This window comes from Alexandromys fortis, unplaced genomic scaffold, assembly GCF_014885135.2.
Source record: "Alexandromys fortis isolate MF-2015 unplaced genomic scaffold, M_Fortis_MF-2015_v1.1 scaffold_68, whole genome shotgun sequence".
In the NCBI taxonomy this organism is placed as follows: Eukaryota; Metazoa; Chordata; class Mammalia; order Rodentia; family Cricetidae; genus Alexandromys; species Alexandromys fortis.
Genome location: NW_026067948.1, coordinates 843,708 through 863,956, shown reverse-complemented (window position 1 = coordinate 863,956; position 20,249 = coordinate 843,708). Strand labels below are relative to the sequence as shown.

General features: G+C 39.1%; 1 protein-coding gene across 2 annotated transcripts in view; it reads right to left on the bottom strand.

Moving 5' to 3' along the window:
* Positions 1–20,249, bottom strand: part of Lrrc7 (leucine rich repeat containing 7) — a 307,126-nt gene that overhangs the window by 189,436 nt on the left and 97,441 nt on the right. For both annotated transcript variants that reach the window (XM_050149461.1, XM_050149462.1), the window contains exons 3-4: positions 12,213–12,330; positions 1,959–2,037 (exon numbers count right to left, since the gene is read on the bottom strand). In XM_050149461.1, coding sequence (XP_050005418.1) covers positions 1,959–2,037; positions 12,213–12,330 — 197 coding nt within the window. The remainder of the gene's footprint in view (positions 1–1,958; positions 2,038–12,212; positions 12,331–20,249) is intronic.

Sequence of the window (20,249 nt, the reverse complement as noted above, 5' to 3'; positions counted from 1 at the left end):
AGACTGACTGAAATCGAAGAAATGAGAACTTATGATGGTGGATGATGGCAAGGAAACAGCCACCATTTGCAAAGGTTCGTAAGCATCTCCTAAGCTCGGGTACATGAGTTCTGTACTCCCTGTTGAACTGCCCCAGGCATTTAAGCAACCTAAATGACATCTGGGCATGAATTTCTCCAATGTCTACACACAGTTCCTACCAGTGGTGTCTGTAAACAATCTCAGCTCCCATCAAGGGACCTGTGATTTCACTGCAATGGGACGTTCCTGCCAATAAAGGGACTGGTATGTAGACAAAGTGACAGCCAAAAAGATGAGTTAAAACAATCTGACACAGACACCAGCCATTCATAATGCATTTTGGAAAATACAGCCAGGCTAGATAAGTTCTGGGGGTGTTGAAATGATTTAATTGATTACAGCTAATGACTAACTACCTGTAAAAACATACTCAGTTGCATACCTATATTGGGGATTTTACTCATTTAGCTTTAAAAAGTCTGAATTTGAAAATAGACATACTACTTAAATCTGCTTCTCTATTGACTGTGTTTTTATACACTCCTAAACTGGTTGATGTTTAAAGTGTTAAGTGTATTTTGATGAAATAGGTAATTTAAAATGTTTCACAAGTTTAAATATATGAAATGAGTTTGGAAGTAGCTTGTTAAATCTAGTTTTTAAATTCTTAGTGTTGTAATTGTATTATGACTTCAATCCCCCAAGACTTGTAATTACTAAACAATATATTGTTCTAGAATCTAGAAAATAAAGAAAGCAAAGAAATAACAGACAATATGTAAAGCAGACCAGCTCTTCATCCATCCTGTGTGTCAGTCTTGGTATGAGAGGCTGGTAGCTCCATTACGTTGAGATGCTGAGAAAAATGCAATTGTTGTAGAGTTGGGAAAAAAATTTTCAAGGTCTGGATTTGTTTTCCCCTTCCATATTTTAGTTTGAGGTAGAAACTCTGATTTTGAAGCACATCACATTGTTTAATGTATTGTATTTTCTACTAGGGTGTGCATATTGTTTCTTTAGTTATCCACTGTAAATTTCCTTCTCATTCTATTGTATCCTCTGGTGCAAAACTTTGACCAGCCTCTTTGTGCCTTTTGAGAATATTCCCCTAGCTGAGAACTCCAGCCTCCTCTACTCATGTGGACGAAGTCCTGGAGGCTTTTACTCTCTGCTTCATGTAATTAAGATGGCGCCTCTCTCTGAAAACCACCATCTGCATTCCAGGTCCAGTCTGCTTCAGACTCTTTCAGGTACTAGGACGTCAGCAGCCTTTCTGGGTTCTAGTTCTACTTCCATCTTACCTGTTCATGTTTCCACAGACCTCTCACTCCAGGACAAATCTGAGTCAGCAAGATAGTCACATGTTGAGTTTCATTTTTTCCCATGAGATTTCTTAGCTAATAGATTCTGAACCACAAGCAACCTTTTTATTTTCTGCTGAATCTTTATCATTCACATCTCCCCATCTACTACACCTTTAGGCTTTTTCGTTTGCGCTAGCTGCTATTTCTGCGACCCAGACACTTCTTATTTGGAGTCAGACTCAATTTCTTTGGTGGGGACACTCAACTCTTAAAGCATGTGTGGGCACCTTTAAAATTCCTCTGTTTTGAATTTCCATCAGGTCCATGATGCTAATTTCTCACCATGACTGCAACCAATATCTATTTTCTTGATTTTGACTCTCACCCTTGGAATTCTGCTGAGAATTACAGAAAACCAATGCCATACTGTGCCAGCAGGGTCTTCCTTCTCGTTCTTGCTTTTTAACCGTCTTAATGAAACCCCAGGCTCTTGGTAGCTGTCCTACCATTCTGTTAACTAAAACAATTGATTTTATGTTCAAAACTATTATCACAAAAGTTCCATCTAAGCACACCATAAGCCAATGTAAATACGAATAGAATATAAGTAAAAATCAAATAATTTATACTCACTTAGAAATGGGATTGACACTGGCTTCAATAATGGTTAAACACTTACAGCACTTTATGTTTTCTGGAAATTCTTGTACACCTAAAAAGTCAGAAAAAAAAAACAAAGACATGAGTTCATGACTATATCCCAGCAAGTTTATCAAAGCTCTGATTCCTACAGTGAAAACAAACTATCCAAACCACCAAGTTTGGATCTAAACTCCATGTAGGGCAAATATTCAAGCAGAGATGGTAACTGAATATGACAAAGCCACACAAAAAGACAGGTGTACACACAATTTTCCTTATAAAATGAACATCAGATAATACTTTAGGATAGTCATAGCTGGAAGCTGCATGTAAAATCAAGGATAACCAGATTTGGCTCTTGACCAACTCTCAGGGATGAAAATAAAAGTAGCCTGGTGACACGGTTTGTTGTAAGGATTCTGGCTGTAAAAACACCACCACACATCCACACTCCCACCACTGGCTTTCAGCTGAGAACACAGAACTGTTTGCCCTCCCCTGTAGGAACACCCCAAGCTCACTTCTGGGAATCTCTGGGCATTCAATCTTCTAATGCGTAGGCTGGGTTTGGAGTCAGGCTGAACTGGTCTTCACATGAGAGCTTCTACTGGTCACCAATTACATGGGGCATTGAGTTTTATAGGCAAAATGGTATGTTTGCTTTAAAAACGGGCATTTTCCTCATTCACAAGCAGCAAATGACATCAGTCAATATTTATACCCCAATTGAGGACACTGTGTTGATACTTCTCCGATGTATTCATTTCAGTAAATGTACCACAAAATCTAAGTTGATTATATTCACAAAATTATTGAAAAAAATGGCAAACAGCATTTGTACATTCTGATCTCAAGGCATCTTAGAGATAAAGCTTTTAACATCATAGAATTAATAAAATCTGTATTAACAAATTATTAATTACTTGAAGAAGATAGATACAATAGGTTATGTAGTTGATACATCTAATTCTGTTCTTTAAACTCTTGGCTTTTAAAACATGAAGTTTTATGTTTTACGTTGGGTCGAGCTCTTGAAGTCCAGTTGAGAGGAAACAGGGATCATATGAGCAGGGGTGGGGTAGGGTGGGGTCAAGATCATGATGAGGAAACCCACAGAGACAGCTGACCCGAGCTAGTGGGAGCTCATGGACTCTGGACTGACAGCTGGGGACCAAACTAGGCCTTCTGAATGTGGGTGACAGTTGTGTGGCTTGGTCTTTTTGTGGAGCCCTGGCAGTGGGACCAGGTGCATGAACTGGCTTTTTGGAGTCCATTCCCTATGGTGGGATACCATGTTCAGCCTTGATGGGGTGGGGCGAAGGAGCTTGGTCCTGCCTCCACATGATATGTCAGGCTTTATTGATCCTCCGTGGGAGGGCTTACCCTCTCTGAGGAATGGATGGAGGAAGGGGGGAGAAGGTGAGAGGAGAGAGAGGGGAGAGAGAACTGTGGTTGATATACAAAAATGAATAAAAATATAAAGCTTGAACATTTTTAATGTTCCTGCTTTGGGCTGGGGTTGTAGCTCTGTGGGCAAAGCATTTGCTGAAGTACAGGGAGTCTTGGGCTTGATTCCCAGCACCACATATACAAGGTTTAGTGATGCATGTCTTCAATCCCAGCAAAATTGGGAGATGGAAAGAGAATGGTCAACCTTGGTACTTAGTAGTTCAAGGCCAGCTAGGGCTACAAAAACCCTGTTTCAAAAGGAAAAAAAAAACCCATCTCCATTTGACCATCATGCTTGTTCATTCTTCTATCAGGAAACAGTACGTATAAGGTAATAAAGAAATCTGAGATTAATCAATTCATCATTCATACCTGGTATGAGGAGGGGAGACAGAAAATCATGAATAAATGTCTGGTTAGGAGGTTTAATTTTTTGCTTTTACTTGGGTTTTTCTATCCAAGGAAGACAGGATACCCTGAATAAAGCCACATCATCCACCCAGGCTCATATATGATTGAGTGTAACACACACATATGTGCCCAATTACAAGGGTAAACTCTTGAGATTGATACTGAGTGTCCTCCTCAACCTTCCTTCATCTTATTTTTTGAGAAAGGATCTGCCACTAATCCCAAAGCTCACTTATTTGGCAGGACCCCAGGTACCCTCCTATTCCACATCTTCAGTGTTGGGATCACATCAGGCCACCACACCTACCATTTTAAGTTGATGTTGGGGAGCGGAGCTCAGAGTTAACTATTTGAATCACATCCCTGCCCCTTAGAGAAGCTCTTAAGCTTGTAGTTAAAAGAGCTTTCAGCTTTCTCTAATGATAAAAGGGCTTCTGAAGTCAACCTGTGTTTTTAAAAATGGCTTTAAATGTATGTCCAAGTATGGAAAGAAACATTCTTTCTGAACAGAAGTTAAGTTTGGAACCCAAATGTAGGAAAAAAAAGTCTCTTCATTATTAAGCACCGAGCTTAACAACAATAGAGCATTGGTCCCCGAGTCTATAAATAGACACCACCCAGAGGGAAACCTACCTGGAGATTTCTGCGACATGAACGTTGTCTTACCATCTCATTTTCCTGATGTTTGCTTTATTTGATGTAAGTTTTGCCTGTCCTCATTATTTTCTCACCCAAACCCAGGTCTAAATACCAACTATTATATAGGGAAATTTAAATTCTAACATTTGCATGAGGATTTATTCAACTAATCCCCTTACTTCTTAATGCCTATTGTTGTGGCTTACATTGCATCTTAAATTGAATGAGACTAGAAAAAAACAACAGAAAAAAGAACAACTAAACAAAATAAAATACCACTGTCATAGTTATGTGTTAAGGACATTGTTACTAATGTTTTAATATATTTTTAATTTAGGTTCCTGAAGAAGGGGAACAGTCACACATTTAACATGTTTTCCTGAGTGCTTACTGTGTTGGGAAGTGCTGAACTTTGAGGAAACAAATGGGGGAAAAGATGGGAAAGATGGGGAATTCTTTTTATTTGAGTTTATATTTTATCAGGTGAAAAATATATATGTAAATGTAAATATATACTGTGTTTTAGCAATGAGTAGGAAAACCACAATATAGTCAGACATTGGGGTTCATTAATGTTTAATTTCCTAGGATCTACCTAGAGAAACAATGACAACTTGGCAAGTGCTTGTTAAATTGCCTCTAGATTATATTTCACATCAATAACTTGGAGCATTGAATTAAAATACATTTAAGATACGGAAAGAAGCAGTTAATTTTGATACGGAGGATGTAGATTTTAATTACCTATATTAAGATAAAAAGGATAATTATCTCTTTTCAAACAAACAAAATGTCACAGACTTTCTAAATGCCACATTTAAATGATTGAGAGCTCCTTCAAATTTATAAGAAGCATTTCTTGCTTATAAATTTTTGTGCAGATGAATATATGTAAGTATGGTTGATATATACTGAATGCTTCTGTTTTCGGAATTGCATGAATTGCATAAATACTCCATATAGTTTACTCTGTGCTATAAGTGCTAAATGCTAGAGAAAAAATTTACAGTGCCCTATCTTACATAATAAAACAACAAAAATATAGCTAATAAGATGTTCCATTTTTATTTTACTTATTACCGATCTTTGAAATTGTGCTTTTTTTATTTTGAGGAGAACAGGCAGGTGACTTGTGTGCTGAACAAGTTTGTTAGACCCCGAGGATTAAAAGATGAAATGCACAGAGAAGAATGCTATACACACTTTATTTCAGTCTCAAGAATTTCTAAAAGAATGACTAACAAAGCAAGTAAGGTTTAGTGCCTGGCCAGGATTTTAAATCAGCACATCTCAGATACTGTCATGTTTGCCTATTCTGAGAAACACTAATGAAATCTAGGATTTTTTAATTTCTAGCAACACAACTGAACTTGATTCTGGGACATATCTTGGGAAAAGTATAAAGTTTTTATGACCTTGACCCATAGTTTATTCATAGAGGGATACTTGTGACTTGGTCCAAATGCAGTGAACAACACCAATTCTGTGTTCCCTTTCTTTACTCCAATAATAGAGGTTCTGAGTGAGATTTTTGTGAACTGGTCTATTAAGCATTATTTTGTCTTTAATGTTTACTTCTCCCTTCATTTTCACTAGACTGCTTCAGTGAGCATTCCATCCACCTATATTTTGATAGGAGGTGCTGTGGCCCTGAGGGCAGTGTAAGGTTCAGCTCCTTTTTACAATGGGTGAAGGGTGCTGCGTGGGAGGGAAGACTCAAAACAGCTCTTATAAGTTAAATTTCATTCTCTTCAAACTACTTGTATGGATGTACAGACCATGGAGAATTTATCAATCATGCATTTTTGAAAACGTCCTGCAGTGACCCTGAGACCCTGAGCCCTAGCTGACAGGAGTCTGAGAGGGCTTCAGAAGGTGAGGAGATGGCACTCTCTTTCCTTGTATTAACGTGGCTGCTGGCATGTTTCATGCTTTGTGTCCGCATGAAGACACCAGAGTTTAAAGCTTGGTGCTGGACTGTGGAGGTGACAAGAGAAACAGATTTGATTTTCGTCATCATGGGGTGATTTAATGGAGCAAATGAGACTTTGAGTTTATTTGACCCATGGCGAACAGAAGAGATTCTAAAGACAGGAAAAGTAGACCTAAGGTGCAAGAGATAGTGATTTTTGCTGAGTTCTGCAGTAATGGTGTTGAAGTAAGGACTTTTATAGGGCAGAGTACCCACGGGCACAGTTATTGCATGATGATTATGACCATGTGCTGCCGTTTGCTCCCTAACCCGTTCAAAGCATCTCTAGTAAATTCCTGGAGAATTTACAGCACCGACAGTCAGAGGTTCTCTACCAATATCCTCAAAGGTTTAAGGATTTTTAAAAGTCTGTTAACTTCTTCTGCCCGTGACTCCAGAACAGAGAAATGCCCTTTCTTCCTGCAGATGGGGAGAGTGATTCGTTCCGTGTTTCATGAGTGCTTCAGGAAGGGGTGGAATAATTGGCACATCACTATTACACATAATAACCCTTCAACTATGATTGCCTCTTATTACAACTAACAATAGTGATTTTGCCCACCATGGTGCTTCTCAAATCTATTCATGTATAGAAATAAGTTCCAGAGGATGAGAGAAAAACCATGACTTAATTGCTGGAGAATTAGGAAGCACTTTCAAATTAATTCATTTTCATTAAAGTCCTTACATTATGGTATCATCTTCTCTAAGAAGCTTTGACAAGTCAACAATCAAACTTGAAATAAAATCACTGACTAGACATGATCACTCATTATCTAACTTCACCGTATAAAACAGTGTACTCTACAGTGGCCATGTATTAGTTTAGACTTGACTATTTAATCCAGAGATTACAGTACCATAAAATGCATTGATATCTGGTTTACATAGATTTTTATTTCACTACTGAATTCAGATGTGATGATGTCTTAGGGTTTCTGTTGCTGTGAAAATACCATGATCAAAAGCAAGTTGAAAAGAAAAGGGATTATTTGGCCTTACACTTCAACACTGTAGTCCATCACTGAAGGAAGTTGGGATAAGAACTCAAACAGGGCAGGAACCTGGAGGCAGGAACTAATGCAGGGACCATGGAGAGGTGCTATTTACTTGCTTTTTACCATGGCATGCTTGCCCTGCTTTCTTATAGACCCCAGGACCATCAGCCCAAGGATGGCACCATCCACAATGGCCTGGGCCCTCCTACATTAAGAACCAATTAAGAAAAAGCCTTACAGCTGGGTCGTATGGGAGCATTTTCTCAATTGAGATTTCTCCTTTCAGGCAACGCTAACTTGTGTCAAACTGACACAAAACTAGCCATCCCCGAGGGTAACAGATGGAAGATCCATTGGTATGGATAGTGTCACGCTTCCCTTGGATCACTGTGTACAATCAGAGAACAATAATTGCTAAGAAAGGAAAGCTGATTCATAAAAAGCCTGGGCTTGTTTTTATTTATCTCTGGCTCTACAAATGACAAAGTTTTACTATAATTATCCAAAACTTCTCTAGAAGGTCAAAGCTAATGAACTCATTTTTAAGAAGAAAAAAAAAAAGAATGTTTTTTATTGACAACAAGAAGCTGTAACCTCATTTTCCACTCCATTGCTTTCCAGTTAACTGGGTATTTTGATTATACCATGTAGGTAAATATTCTATGTAATGAGCTTTCTTAAAATTTATCTTCTAACTGAAAAATGAGAACATAAAAACTTCACATCGGACAGGGAATTCTGTGATATTCTGATGCATGTGTATTCTGGGCAATGCTGAGACCAGTTTACATCCATTTATCTCCTCAAATATTTATCATTTCATTAGTGCAAACATTTGAACTCATTTCGTCTTGAGTTTTGAAACATCTCATGCTTTATTATCCTTCATTATCTCCCTGTGCACCAGAGCCTGGAACTGCTCATTCTATATGATTGCAAATTAAGTTCCCCTGGTAGCCATTTCCTCATCCTTTCAATGCCTTAAGTATGTAAAACTTATGAACATAATGTATTCATTAAAGAGAATCTGACATCAGGGCCTGTAGTTTACTACTAGTATGTCCTTAATTTAACCCACCCAAAGAGAATGCGTGTTTTCATTACAGTGACATTTTGAACATCTACTATGACTTGGTTACAATGTGAAAGTCAGTGAATGATAAGAAATCTGCAGCATCCGGACAATGTGGCTTGCCATACACCAGCAAAGAAGATGATGTGACTGAGATTGTACCAAATGCACTGGAACACTATAATCACCCAAGTAAGCATGAGATACTGCAGGAGGGCATGATAAAAGTAGCAGTGGAAACGAGGAATTAATGAATTGGGAATCAAACAAATAACAAATGAGACCAACAAAGCAAAGAAAGACTTTTCAAGACTGATAAAAATAAAGATAAGTTGGAATGATTAATTTTAGAAATGCAGAGGATAAAGTGACCATAGATATGGTAGAGGAGTATAAAAAATTGGAGTGAGGAAAGTTATGAAAAAGAAGAAAAAATAAAATTGAAAATCTGAATGATGGAGTGGGATAGTTGTACCTTGTAAAAGAATGACTCAAGAATACACAGAGCTATCAGAACTAGAAAGGATGAAGCTGCCCCACATGCAGTAACTACAAATGTGCACAAACCTGATGGTAAGATGGCTCAGGGGTAAAGGAATTTACTGCCCAGCCCCAGGACCTGAGTTCAATCCTGGAACCCACACTGTGGACGGATAGAACTGACTCCTGTAGGTAGTCCTTGACCTCCACACATGTGCTACATCAAGTGCTAAACACGTACACATGCATGCACGTGCACACACACCCACAACTTGAAATTAAGCAATTAAAAATGTCTGCAAACTTTTTTGAAGACTTTTTATAAAGCTCAATTGGAAACCAGAAAGTAAGACATAATGATAGTAAGTAGCTTGTTGGTATTTACCACTTGAAGACATCAGCTCTTTCCAAGTAAACTGTTAAATTCAAATCAATTTTTGAAATTATATCAGATTGCTGTATATTGATATTCAACCCAAAGCTTTACTTAAAGTTTGAGATTGAATACCAAGAGCATCAGGACACCTAAAATGAAGGAAGGAAGTGAGGAAACTCAGTAAGACACTGTAATGATAAGAACAGGTCTCAACTAGCAAGGACAGTTGAGTAAGCTGAAGAGGCTGAAGCACTGTGGAGACCAGCATAACGAGTGAGGGGACAGGCTGCTGAGTGTTCTTAGAACAATTAACTATCCATTCACACGAGAAAGATGAATTTTGGTAATTTCTAGGCTCAAAAATAAGATGCAAATTAAGTAAAGATCCAATATGTGAAAAGAAGGCCAATTGTTTAAGAAGACAATACAGAAAAATTGTCTGGGACACCAAGTACGGAAGAGCATCTTCAACACAATGTGATAGCACGCAACACAAAGGAGAAAAGGTTGACTAAAATTGATTAAAATCAGCAATTTCTTTATGAAAAATGGCTTTCCAAACAATGTGGGAAGACATGTCACAGACTGGGAAATAATCTTGCAGATCTTACAAGAGGAAACTAGTGTTCAAAGGAGTGAACCTCAAGTCATCAAGAAACTAAAAGACTACCCCAAATGAAAGTAGTTCATAAAAGAAAATTTGTAGGAAAAAAAAGACAATTTCACCTGACCAATAAAAATGGCAAAATGTTTGCTACTAGGGAAACACCAAGTAAGAGCATCCCAGTATGTGCATCTGATGGACTGCCAGTTAATGGATGAGAGGCAATAGGAGCATGAGTTCTTCTGCTGAAACAACCAGATTCAGTTGTACAACCTTCAAGAAGTAACTTTAGAAGGACACCATGGAACAAACTTGAAGAACAGAGGGCTGGGGAGATGGCTCAGTGGCAAAGAGCTCTGGCTCTCTTCCAGAGGACCTGGGTTCAGTTCTCAGCACCCACATGGCCACTCATCATAACCATCTGTAACTCTAGGACCAGGGGATCTTATGGTCTTTTCTGGCCTCTCTAGGTACTGCATGCAAATGGCACACAGACATACATATAGACAAAACACTCATACATAAAAAGTTCCTGGGGCAGCTGAGGACAGAGAACCTGAAATGACCCTATCCTATAGCCATACTGATTAATATCTTGCATATCACCATAGAACCTTCATCTGGAGATGGATGGAGATAGAGACAGAGACCCACACTAGAGCACTGGACTGAGCTCCCAATGTCCCAAGGAGGAGCAGAAGGTATGAGCAAAGAAGTCAGGACCACGAGGGGTGCACCCACCCACGGAGACAGTGGGGCTGATCTATTGTGAGCTCACCAAGACCAGCTGGACTACGGCTGAAAAACCATGGGATAAAACCGGACTCTCTGAATATGGCGGACAATGAGAGCTGCTGAGAAGCCAAGGACAATGCCACTGGGTTTTGATCCTACTTCATGTTCTGGCTTTGTGGGAGCCTAGCCAGTTTGGATGTCCACCTTCCTAGACCAGGATGGAGCGGGGAGGACTTTGGACTTTCCACAGGGCAGGGAACCCTGACTGCCCCTCAGACTGGAGAGGGAGGGGGAGAGGAGTGGGGGGGAGGGGGATAGGAGAGGGAGGAGGGGGGAAAAGGGAGACGGGGAGGGAAATGGGAGGCGGGGAGGAGGCGGAAATCTTTTTTTTTCAATAAAAAAATTATATTTAAAAAAAAAATTAAGAATCCTTTGAAGAATAGTCTATAAAATGTGGAATTACTTTGCTGGAAATTTAAAGCTTAATTCTGACAGCAAGAACGGTGAAGTGATGATCATAAATATTTATGTGTGCCTGTGAAGTTTTATCATCTAAAAAGAATACGATATCCACAATGAATGTTAACACTCCATCTCCACGATAGACATATTATCCAGTATTCCTTTCCTTATAAAAACGTATATGCTAGTTTTGAAAACTTGAAATCACATAAATGTTTTAATATAGTTAATTACCAACTGTTTTTAGTGAAATATTGTCAGAAGGAACATGAAAGATATGTTAGTATAGAAAGGTTGAACTCTTGACTTAATTTAGAAATTGAAACAATGGCATTTGAATATTGCATGGAGAGAAAGTGAGCCAGAAGAAGGAGGCCGATGAGACAGTGGAGCCCAGGGAAGCAAATGGGAGGATTACTTCAAGAAAGAAACAAAGCTCATTGAGTATGTAATACTCTGAAAACGAGGAATAAACCTAGCAGAGGATGGGAAATAATTAGAGAATTAGGAAATGTAATGAGATCTGGGGGAGTCAGTCATACTGTGAGGGAAAGGGATGATGCTGTCTTTAACTCATTTTTATTTAAAGAAGTTTTTTTTCCATTTTACATACCAACTGCAGTCCCCCATCCTTCCTCTGACTCCCCATATCCCCCCATTCCACCCCTATGCACTCCTTAGAGGGGGTAAGGCTCCCATGGGGAGTCAACAAAGTCTGGCATACCAAGCTGAGGCAGGATCAAGCCCCTCTCCTGCATCAAGGTTGAGCATGGTACCCCACCATAGGAAATGGGCTCCAGTAAGCCACTTTATACACCCAGATAAGTCCTGGTTCCACTGCCAGGGGCCCCACAAACAGATCAAGCTACAGAACTGTCACCCACATTCAGAGACTGATGGAAAGCAGATGCAGGGATCCACAACCAAGCACAACTTAAGTCTTAAATAGAACTTTAATAAAGTCAAAGTAAAAGTTACCACTCACTAAGAAAAAAAAATAGAAGCTATCTTCAGTAAAGTGATATGAAGGTGTTTGGAGAGTCTTACCGTTTTTACTGATGTCGAGTTCCTTCAGATTAACTAGGCTAGCGATAGAGGTCGGCAGACTTGAGAGGTCATTATCAGGGATGCTTAGTTTCCGCAGAGCTTGGCAGTTAAACAATTGCTGTAACAGAAAAGAACAACTCACTCGTTAGGCCACAGTTTGGTTAGACCCACACATTTATAAATTCAGTAGCAAATTTGAAGTTACCGTTTTCTTTTTAAATCAATATGGCAGTAAAAGAACCATTAATAAGGCTTCATTTTCTTCCACACCCAAATTGGAATAGCTTCACAACCCATCTAGCTGATAGTGCCTTGCTCTTTTCTCTCATATAGACATAAACAAAATAGAACAAAATGAGAACCAAGCAGACAAAAACCTTCAAGAGTTATCCTGTCCATTCCTACAGCTAAGGGGATCACTTTAGTTCTCTTTATTTTGACATTATATTAGATTTCAGAAAGTCTTACTTCAATTTCTTTATCCTGAATAAATACTTGTATGTTATCAAGAGCTAAGACACATCAAAATACCTACACTCACATTCTTTGTGTCCCCTTGGATGCCTCATAAATCACTGGTAGATGAAATATGGAACAAAAATTCAATCAGGCTCAATTCACAGTTCCGTCAGTCTAAAGTACTAGGTGGGGGAGAGCCAAGTGCTAAATTAGTGGCAGAACCCAGCATGGTCACAACCACTGGTGGGTTGAGGTGTGTTTCAGATGCAGTTTCTTGATCTACTTGACAATTTAGCAATGGGGTAAGGCAACCTGCATTTTCAGCAAGTCATCAATTTGGATTCAGTATAGATGTTTCCAGTACCACACTGTGAGAAGGAACAACTCTAATTTTTGTTAAAGCTCTGTTTAACTCATCTTGACTACTAAAGACATGAAATTGGAGGAGAATTTTCTAATTCATTTCTAAGAGAATTATCTTAATGAAATCTTTTCTGACTTTTCTAATTCTGCTTTCCTGAACTTCCACAGATGAAGTCTGGTAATCATGACTACGCAGTTGGCCAAAGGTATATTTAACTACCACTTCTTCCTATACATAATTCCTTATTTATAGGAAAAACAATGTAGCATGCGGATGTTATTTCTTAACTCATTAGTTTTTTTTTTTTTTTAAGAGGAGATCATACGACTTCTTACATAAGAGGAAATATGAAGTCTCTTACTTTGGGTTAGTCATCTTGGGTTCTTTATAAAGATTAGTTGCTATTCAACATGATGTCAAAATTACTTTTTTCAGCATCCTGTATAGAAATGGATTTCTTTTTATAAGACTCTGAAAGAGACATTTAATGGATTCTTTAAAAGACCTTCCACCTAACCAAATAGGAAACACATGGTTACAGTCTGAGAAGTTACCATCAACTCCCTTCCAGTCTGTGTGATCTAATAATACAGTGATGTGCTGTGTGAACACTCACTGCTATTATTTACAGTTTCACAGTCAATTATCTCACCATTGACTTGGGTAAGACTTACTAACCACTCTTTCTGCTGATCGTTACAACCGTTTTAGCGAAAGGTAAAACTAAAGATTTTAAGTTATAGTCTTTTAAGTCTTATTATAACAACTAATTCTCAGGTGCATTCAAGATTTAGCAAAAGTCCTAGTGTTGTTCAATTTTGAATTAAGTGACTTTTTAAAATATATATACATAAAGGAAATGTCTTTTCTACTAAGAATCCAAGCAAGAGCAGGGACTTGACCCCAGATCAGTTTCTGGTCAATCCTGACTCTTCTTGCAGTGTTATCACTGAACCCAGCTGGTGTGGGACAATTCTGTATTCTGTCAATTACATTTTAAATAAATGCTGATTGACCAGTAGACAGGCAGGAAGTATAGGCCAGACAACCAGACAGGAAGTAGAGGCAGGTCAAAGAAAACAGGATTCTAGGAAGGAGGAATTCCATTCCTCTGCAGTCCTGTCCAGACACTGAAGAAGCAGGATGTGACCTGCCCCGCTGAAAAAGGTACTGAGCCACGTGGCTAACATTAATAAGAATAATGAACTAATATAAGTTGCAGGAGTTAATAAGAAGCCCGAGCTAATGGGCCAAGCAGTGTTTTAATGAATACAGTTTCTGTGATTATTTTGGGGCTAAGCTGGCCATGCAGCCGAGATGGAACAAAGGGCCTGCTCTCCATGCTATGCCCAGCAATTTTCTTGCCTTAGAGTAGGGATGCTAAACCATACAAATTGAGACCCAAGAGAGTGACAGATGCTAATACAAGCTTTCAATTCTAAACCTCACAGTTTTCTTCTACTAATGTTTTTGATATTTACAATGTACTGTACAATCAAGGGTAAGTTATTTTTTGAGGGCTATCCTTTTTTCCAGATATTCTCCACACTAATATTATTATATACACTAATGATTTACCTCATAATACGGGTTTTAGATTTGGTAAATAAAGTACTTGTGAAACTACATTGCCGAGGAAAGTTGGGTGACTGTTAGCAATTAAAAGTCCGTCAGTGTACAGTGTGATGGTCTGCTTGCTACTTTTCTATACAAAACAGGCTCTTTGGAGGCAGAGTCCTGCTCAGCTTGCTTGCATATCACATATTTCTCCTTCCCATTTACCACAGAACACTTTTCTGTCCACAGTTTATGCTGAGCCAAAGACTTTGAGAGTGCAGATAATTAAAGGGAAAATGAGAAGCATGCCAAACTCCTGCTGAGACAGGCAGATTTGGACAGGAAGCTTCAGAGAGGTAAACGGTGTCACTGGAGTCTGTGTTTCCTAGATCAAGTTTCTTATCTGAGCGAGCTTCTTCCCATGAGTCATGCCCTCTACAAAACTAAGAGCCATTGCAGGGCCTTCTCAAGATTCAAACTCTGAATGAAAATGAGGTTGGATCATTATAAAACAGCTGTATTCTTCAACATATAGGAAATAAACATAATTAATAGCTACTTAGCATCAAACTATTAACTATATGGCTATCATGATCTTCATTTGCTCATAGCCCCCGTTTTTAAAACAATAGAAATGTTTTGATTCTGAAAATGAATTTGTGATATTGTGCAATTTCCCTTTGACTAAGAGAGCAATTCAACTCTGAAGAAATTCTTGGGATCTCTTTAAACTTCACAGCCCACAGAGAAATGATCTGCATGAGACAAGAAGGAAGTCTAGTTCAACACAACTCTGTAGCTGGTGTTGGTTCAAACTGCTAGGGTCTGACCCTGGACTGTTTGTTTTATTTTAGGCATATTTAAGCAGAGTACAATTTTGGAAGAAAGTTTCTGATGATAATTAACTCAATCCATGATGATAATTAACAAAGTTTAAGACATACTTTTATATTGAAACTCTTTACAAAGTACATATGTCCTTTTCCATAAAGATGGGGTCGGCTGACCGAGAAAGAATGCTCACTATAAGGGTCTAGGGAGAAAGACCGAGATAAACATACATGCTGGAGGGAGTCAGGTGTGACCTGGCCCTACATATAACACAGGTCACTATCACCAAGCTATTAACTACATCCGTTGCCAGCCTTCTGGTTGAAAAACAAGTTATGTTTCTCTTCCCTTGTGGAGACTATTCTGCATGTTTAATGTTCCTGGTTTTCCCAGTGTTTATCTGTGAGCACAAGGACTTCTTGCTCCCTAAGTTCTATAAAGTATCATTTCACTCATTAATTTATAAGAATCTTCTTACTTGTGCTTGCTACAAACTAGACCTATGTGGCTGTGAGTACGAGGGATCATTACGTGAGATACAAGGAGCCATCCCCTAGGGAATAGACTCTGCTTGAATACTCAGTCACACATGCAAATGTCCTGTGTAAATCTGTACTGGGGTACCAGAAATGCACACACAGGATCTGGGCATTTGATGGGATGGGACAGAATGTCTGCAACCCGAGGAGGCCTCTCTTAAAGGAGTTATGAACAGGTTTCTTGAAGGCATCTGCTGGGAGTGGGACTGGGGAGTGGCCACATCATGCTTCTCTTAGTTGCCTTTTCAAACGAGTTTTAGACATTCACTTGGTAGTATGAGGGGATCTGGATCTTTGAGAGAGTTCCCTGATTCTGTTTGTATTAAAGTGTGTGTACTGGACATATGCCAAATGTCAGTGTTGCCCTCAAGAGCCAAGCTGAAGAAAACATAAATTGTCTCTGAACTCAGAAAATAGACAGGACTTTATCAGCCGACAAAGTTTCAATATTCATGGAATAGTTGCTAAGTGCTGAAAGCTGTTAGAGTTGCTATCGCAAAACTTTTCTGCAGAGTAAATGAGTTTAATATGTCTAGATAACGAAGGCAGGATCTTTAAGCATGATGACAAAGCGAGATTATCAAAGAGAAGTCGGCGAAGGAGAAGATTGAAAGAGATTAAAGTCAGATGGAGAAAGTAACAGCAGATCTGATAATAGGGACCAATTAGATAAACGAGGCAAGAAAGACACCAGATAATCAAAAAGACTCACAAATGGCACAGAAGAGAGAATGAGAAGGTGTTGTTGGATCACCAGAAAAGTGAGTGCAGAAGAAGAGGATGGGGTGATAAAGGGTTTGATAAAAGCTGTCTTCACTCATCTACAGCAGGCACAGACTCAACAAATTCCAAACAAGAGAGAGGGAGAGAGACAGAGAGAAACCACACAGAGATTTATATGAAATTTTAGAGTGCAAGGACCAGAGCATCTAAAAGCTGCCAGGAAGAAGGATTTCCTTTGAGAGTTGTGCGGAGGCTGGAGGGGCTAGTGCTAGCAACACAGGATAGCTGTGTGTTGTAGAATAATCTTTCTGCACACTGTGAAGATATGTCAGTCTGACTGGTTTACTAAAAAGCTAAATGGCCAATAGCTAGGCAGGATTTTGAGGCACACAGAATGTTGGGAAGAAGAGAGAAGTCACCAGGGGATGAAGAACGAGCAGGATGGGCACTTTACAGATGAGGTAATAAAGGTCATGAGGCAGAAAATAAATGAATGGGAATGGGCTAACCTAAGTTATAAGAGCTAGTTAGAAACAATCCCAAGTTATCAGCCAAACTTTCATCATTAATAAGAAGTCTCCTTGTCATTTAATTGCGAGCTGGCTGACAGACTAGCTCCAGCTGTGGTTGACAACAATTTTAAATTATGCTTCAAAGCCGTAAAATAAGGCGTGGTAGTTCTCAGCACATAAAAGCCATAAATGTTGCAGGAGATGAGGCTGCTAATTGCCCTGATTAGGTGGTTGCTTGCTGTGGACATGCATTGAATTTTCTCACAGTCACTCACAAACATGGATAAATACCATGTCAATTAAAAAGAAAAAAAGTAAAAAGCAATTAAGCAAAACAAAGATGAGTTCCCAACAACTAGAGTGAGGATTCGCTAGCTATTAATCTTTAGAGGATCAAGAATAATCCTATATTGACAGTTTTTTTTCAAACCAAAAAGTACAGAACAGCAGCATTTTAGACAAAGACCAACTGAGTTCTTTATCAAGAATCTCAGACCAAAACAACTGTCAGAAGATATCTGTAAAGACAAGAAAAATTTATTCCAGAAGAGATGTCAGCATGGAAAGGAAGATTAAATAAATTAAAAAATATATAAAAAGCAGAGTATTTGTAGATCTAAATAGTCATTAACCCTATAAGGCAACAACAATGTGCTAATTATTGGCTTAGTAAGCATGACATAACTAAAATTCTGAAGAATGGAAGCAGATCTGTCAAGAGAAAGATGATTAGATGAAAATGTCTCTGCTAATTAACCTTACAGATCTATCTATACAGAAAGGTCTGATAGTCACCACAGGTTGCTTTTTAAAATGTAGCCATGCTCATAAGATTTCAGTGCCTCTCTGTTCTTCAGGAAAAATTGTCGACTCGTCACTGTGGCTTTTGAGGTCCTCATCTCTGCATATACTCATCCTACTACATCCATCATCGCCAGTGCCTCCTCCAGCCTCCCTCCATCACCCTGCGTAGCCCACTCTGCCTGCTACTCAGGGTTCAGTCTCCAGCTGATGCTGCTTTCTCTCTTGTCCTACCCCCATATTCTGCCTTCTCCTTCATGCTCAAACCTTCTCTTCAGTTTGCATGCTCTGCCTTTGTTCTTGTGTAAGTCTTACTGCTTTTGCTGAGGTGGTAGCACTTAGTTCATGTGTGTGAGGGCTGCTCTGCAGGCTTTTCTTGTTCCTGTAGCTTTGATGGTGTGTCATCCAAGGTCGTTATTTCATCTTCCTAATGAAAAGATGTTTCTTCCTAAGTATTATTATGAGGAACAATAATAGAACACAGAAGGAGTCCCATTTCCTCAGTACCTGTTACATAAGGGCAATCACTAAACTTCACTATAAAAAATATATTCTTATAACAGTATTGGAAATATGTCATTCTTAACTAATTTTATAGGGAAGAACACGGTTTTTTATGGTATATAGTTAGCAAGGGTCAGAGTCAACATTCACATACGCGTCTGTGTGGGTACCAAGCTGTTTCCAAAGCAGCACACTCCCCATTCTTCGAAGATTCATGCTTTGGAAAGATAAGTGACATCTGACAGGAGTGAGTAAGGAGAGGGAGCAAGACCAGGGGCCCCAGTGATCCATCTTAGGAGGACTGACAGGAAGCTCACCAGTGACTATCCAGCAACAATTGTGCAGTTGTAGCACCATGTGCATGTGAGCCAGCCCAAAGTGTTGGCCAGACATTATTATACTTTGCACTGGGATTTTGTTACATGCAGCCTTGGAGATTCATGGCCACCATAGCAATGACGTGACATGCATACGAATGACTGTATGCCAAAACATAGTTTCTGAGGGGGGAAGAAATAATAAAATAACCATGTAACTGCCCACCACAGTAAGAGGATTTGTTATTTGAGGACTTTTTAGTTTTCCTGGAAAGTTGCATGTAAAATCGTAAATTTTCAACAAGAGGGTTGTGGGTGCCACTGTGTTTACAGGGCAGGCTTGATTCTGGATAAGAACCAAATACTGGCTCACTAACTGCTATCTCTAAATGGTTTGTTTCTGAGAAGTTCCTCCTTGAATCCTGCTTTCAAATGTTCAAGCAGTAATTCTCCTAACTTGGTTGGAAAGCTCTTTCAAGGAAATCATTACTTTGTGTGCATTACAAGAAAATGAAAAAATTCTTTAGTTTGATACAAATGTAAATAATTAGCTTTATTTAGGAAACTGGCAACTCAGAAATAATAGAGTAAAAGCAGTTTTATAAGTGTATTTTATGAAATTGTAGGCTTCCAAATAATGCCTCCCTCTTCTTCTTTTCATCCTTTCTTCTCCTCATCCTCCCACCCTCCCCTCCCAGACAGCTGGTGCTCAGTTAGCACCTCTTTAACAAACTATGCAGTGGCAGGACTCGAAAAGAGATCACAAAAATACTCTTCCTCAAGTATTCAGAGAAATGTCATATATCTAAGTAAATAGGATTCTAGAGAAAGAAATTATAAGAAGTTAAAACAGTTAAAACACCTCTGGGTTCCATCCTGACCCTAGAGAACCTTACCCATTCCTAAGTGAAGATTAGCAACGAATTAATTTATTCAAATTTCTGTTTGTGAAAAAGAACAGCTCCTGTGACTGGAAGTGGGATGATGGGGGATGAAAACATCGTAGGAACAGCAATGAGAGCAGCAGGTCAGGTGTTGTTGGTATGGACAAGCAGGGAGGCAGTTTAAAGGAGAATTATTGGCTGGATGTCACAGAAGGGAAGGTTTTATATTCTAACAGAACCCCAGGGTCTTCGCAGTGAGTGGGCGTAAGAATGGCAGGTGTGGGGCTTGGCAAGGTCAGACAGGATTAGATAAGATTACAGCTGCTGGAAAAAGGAGCAGTTTGGCTCTCCCTAGTGTATTTGGCAGTACTGAATATGCTTCAAGGAAAGGATCTCTCTTATGTCTTGCAGAACGATTGCAACAAGAAGTTCCCAGGCATTTCATCTTACAAAACGAGAAATACTGTGTCTGCTGTTTCTAAAATACAGATCTTTTCAGCAACAATTTGTGCAAAGGCGCTGGGTCGTTTTTCCTTTTGGAGCAGC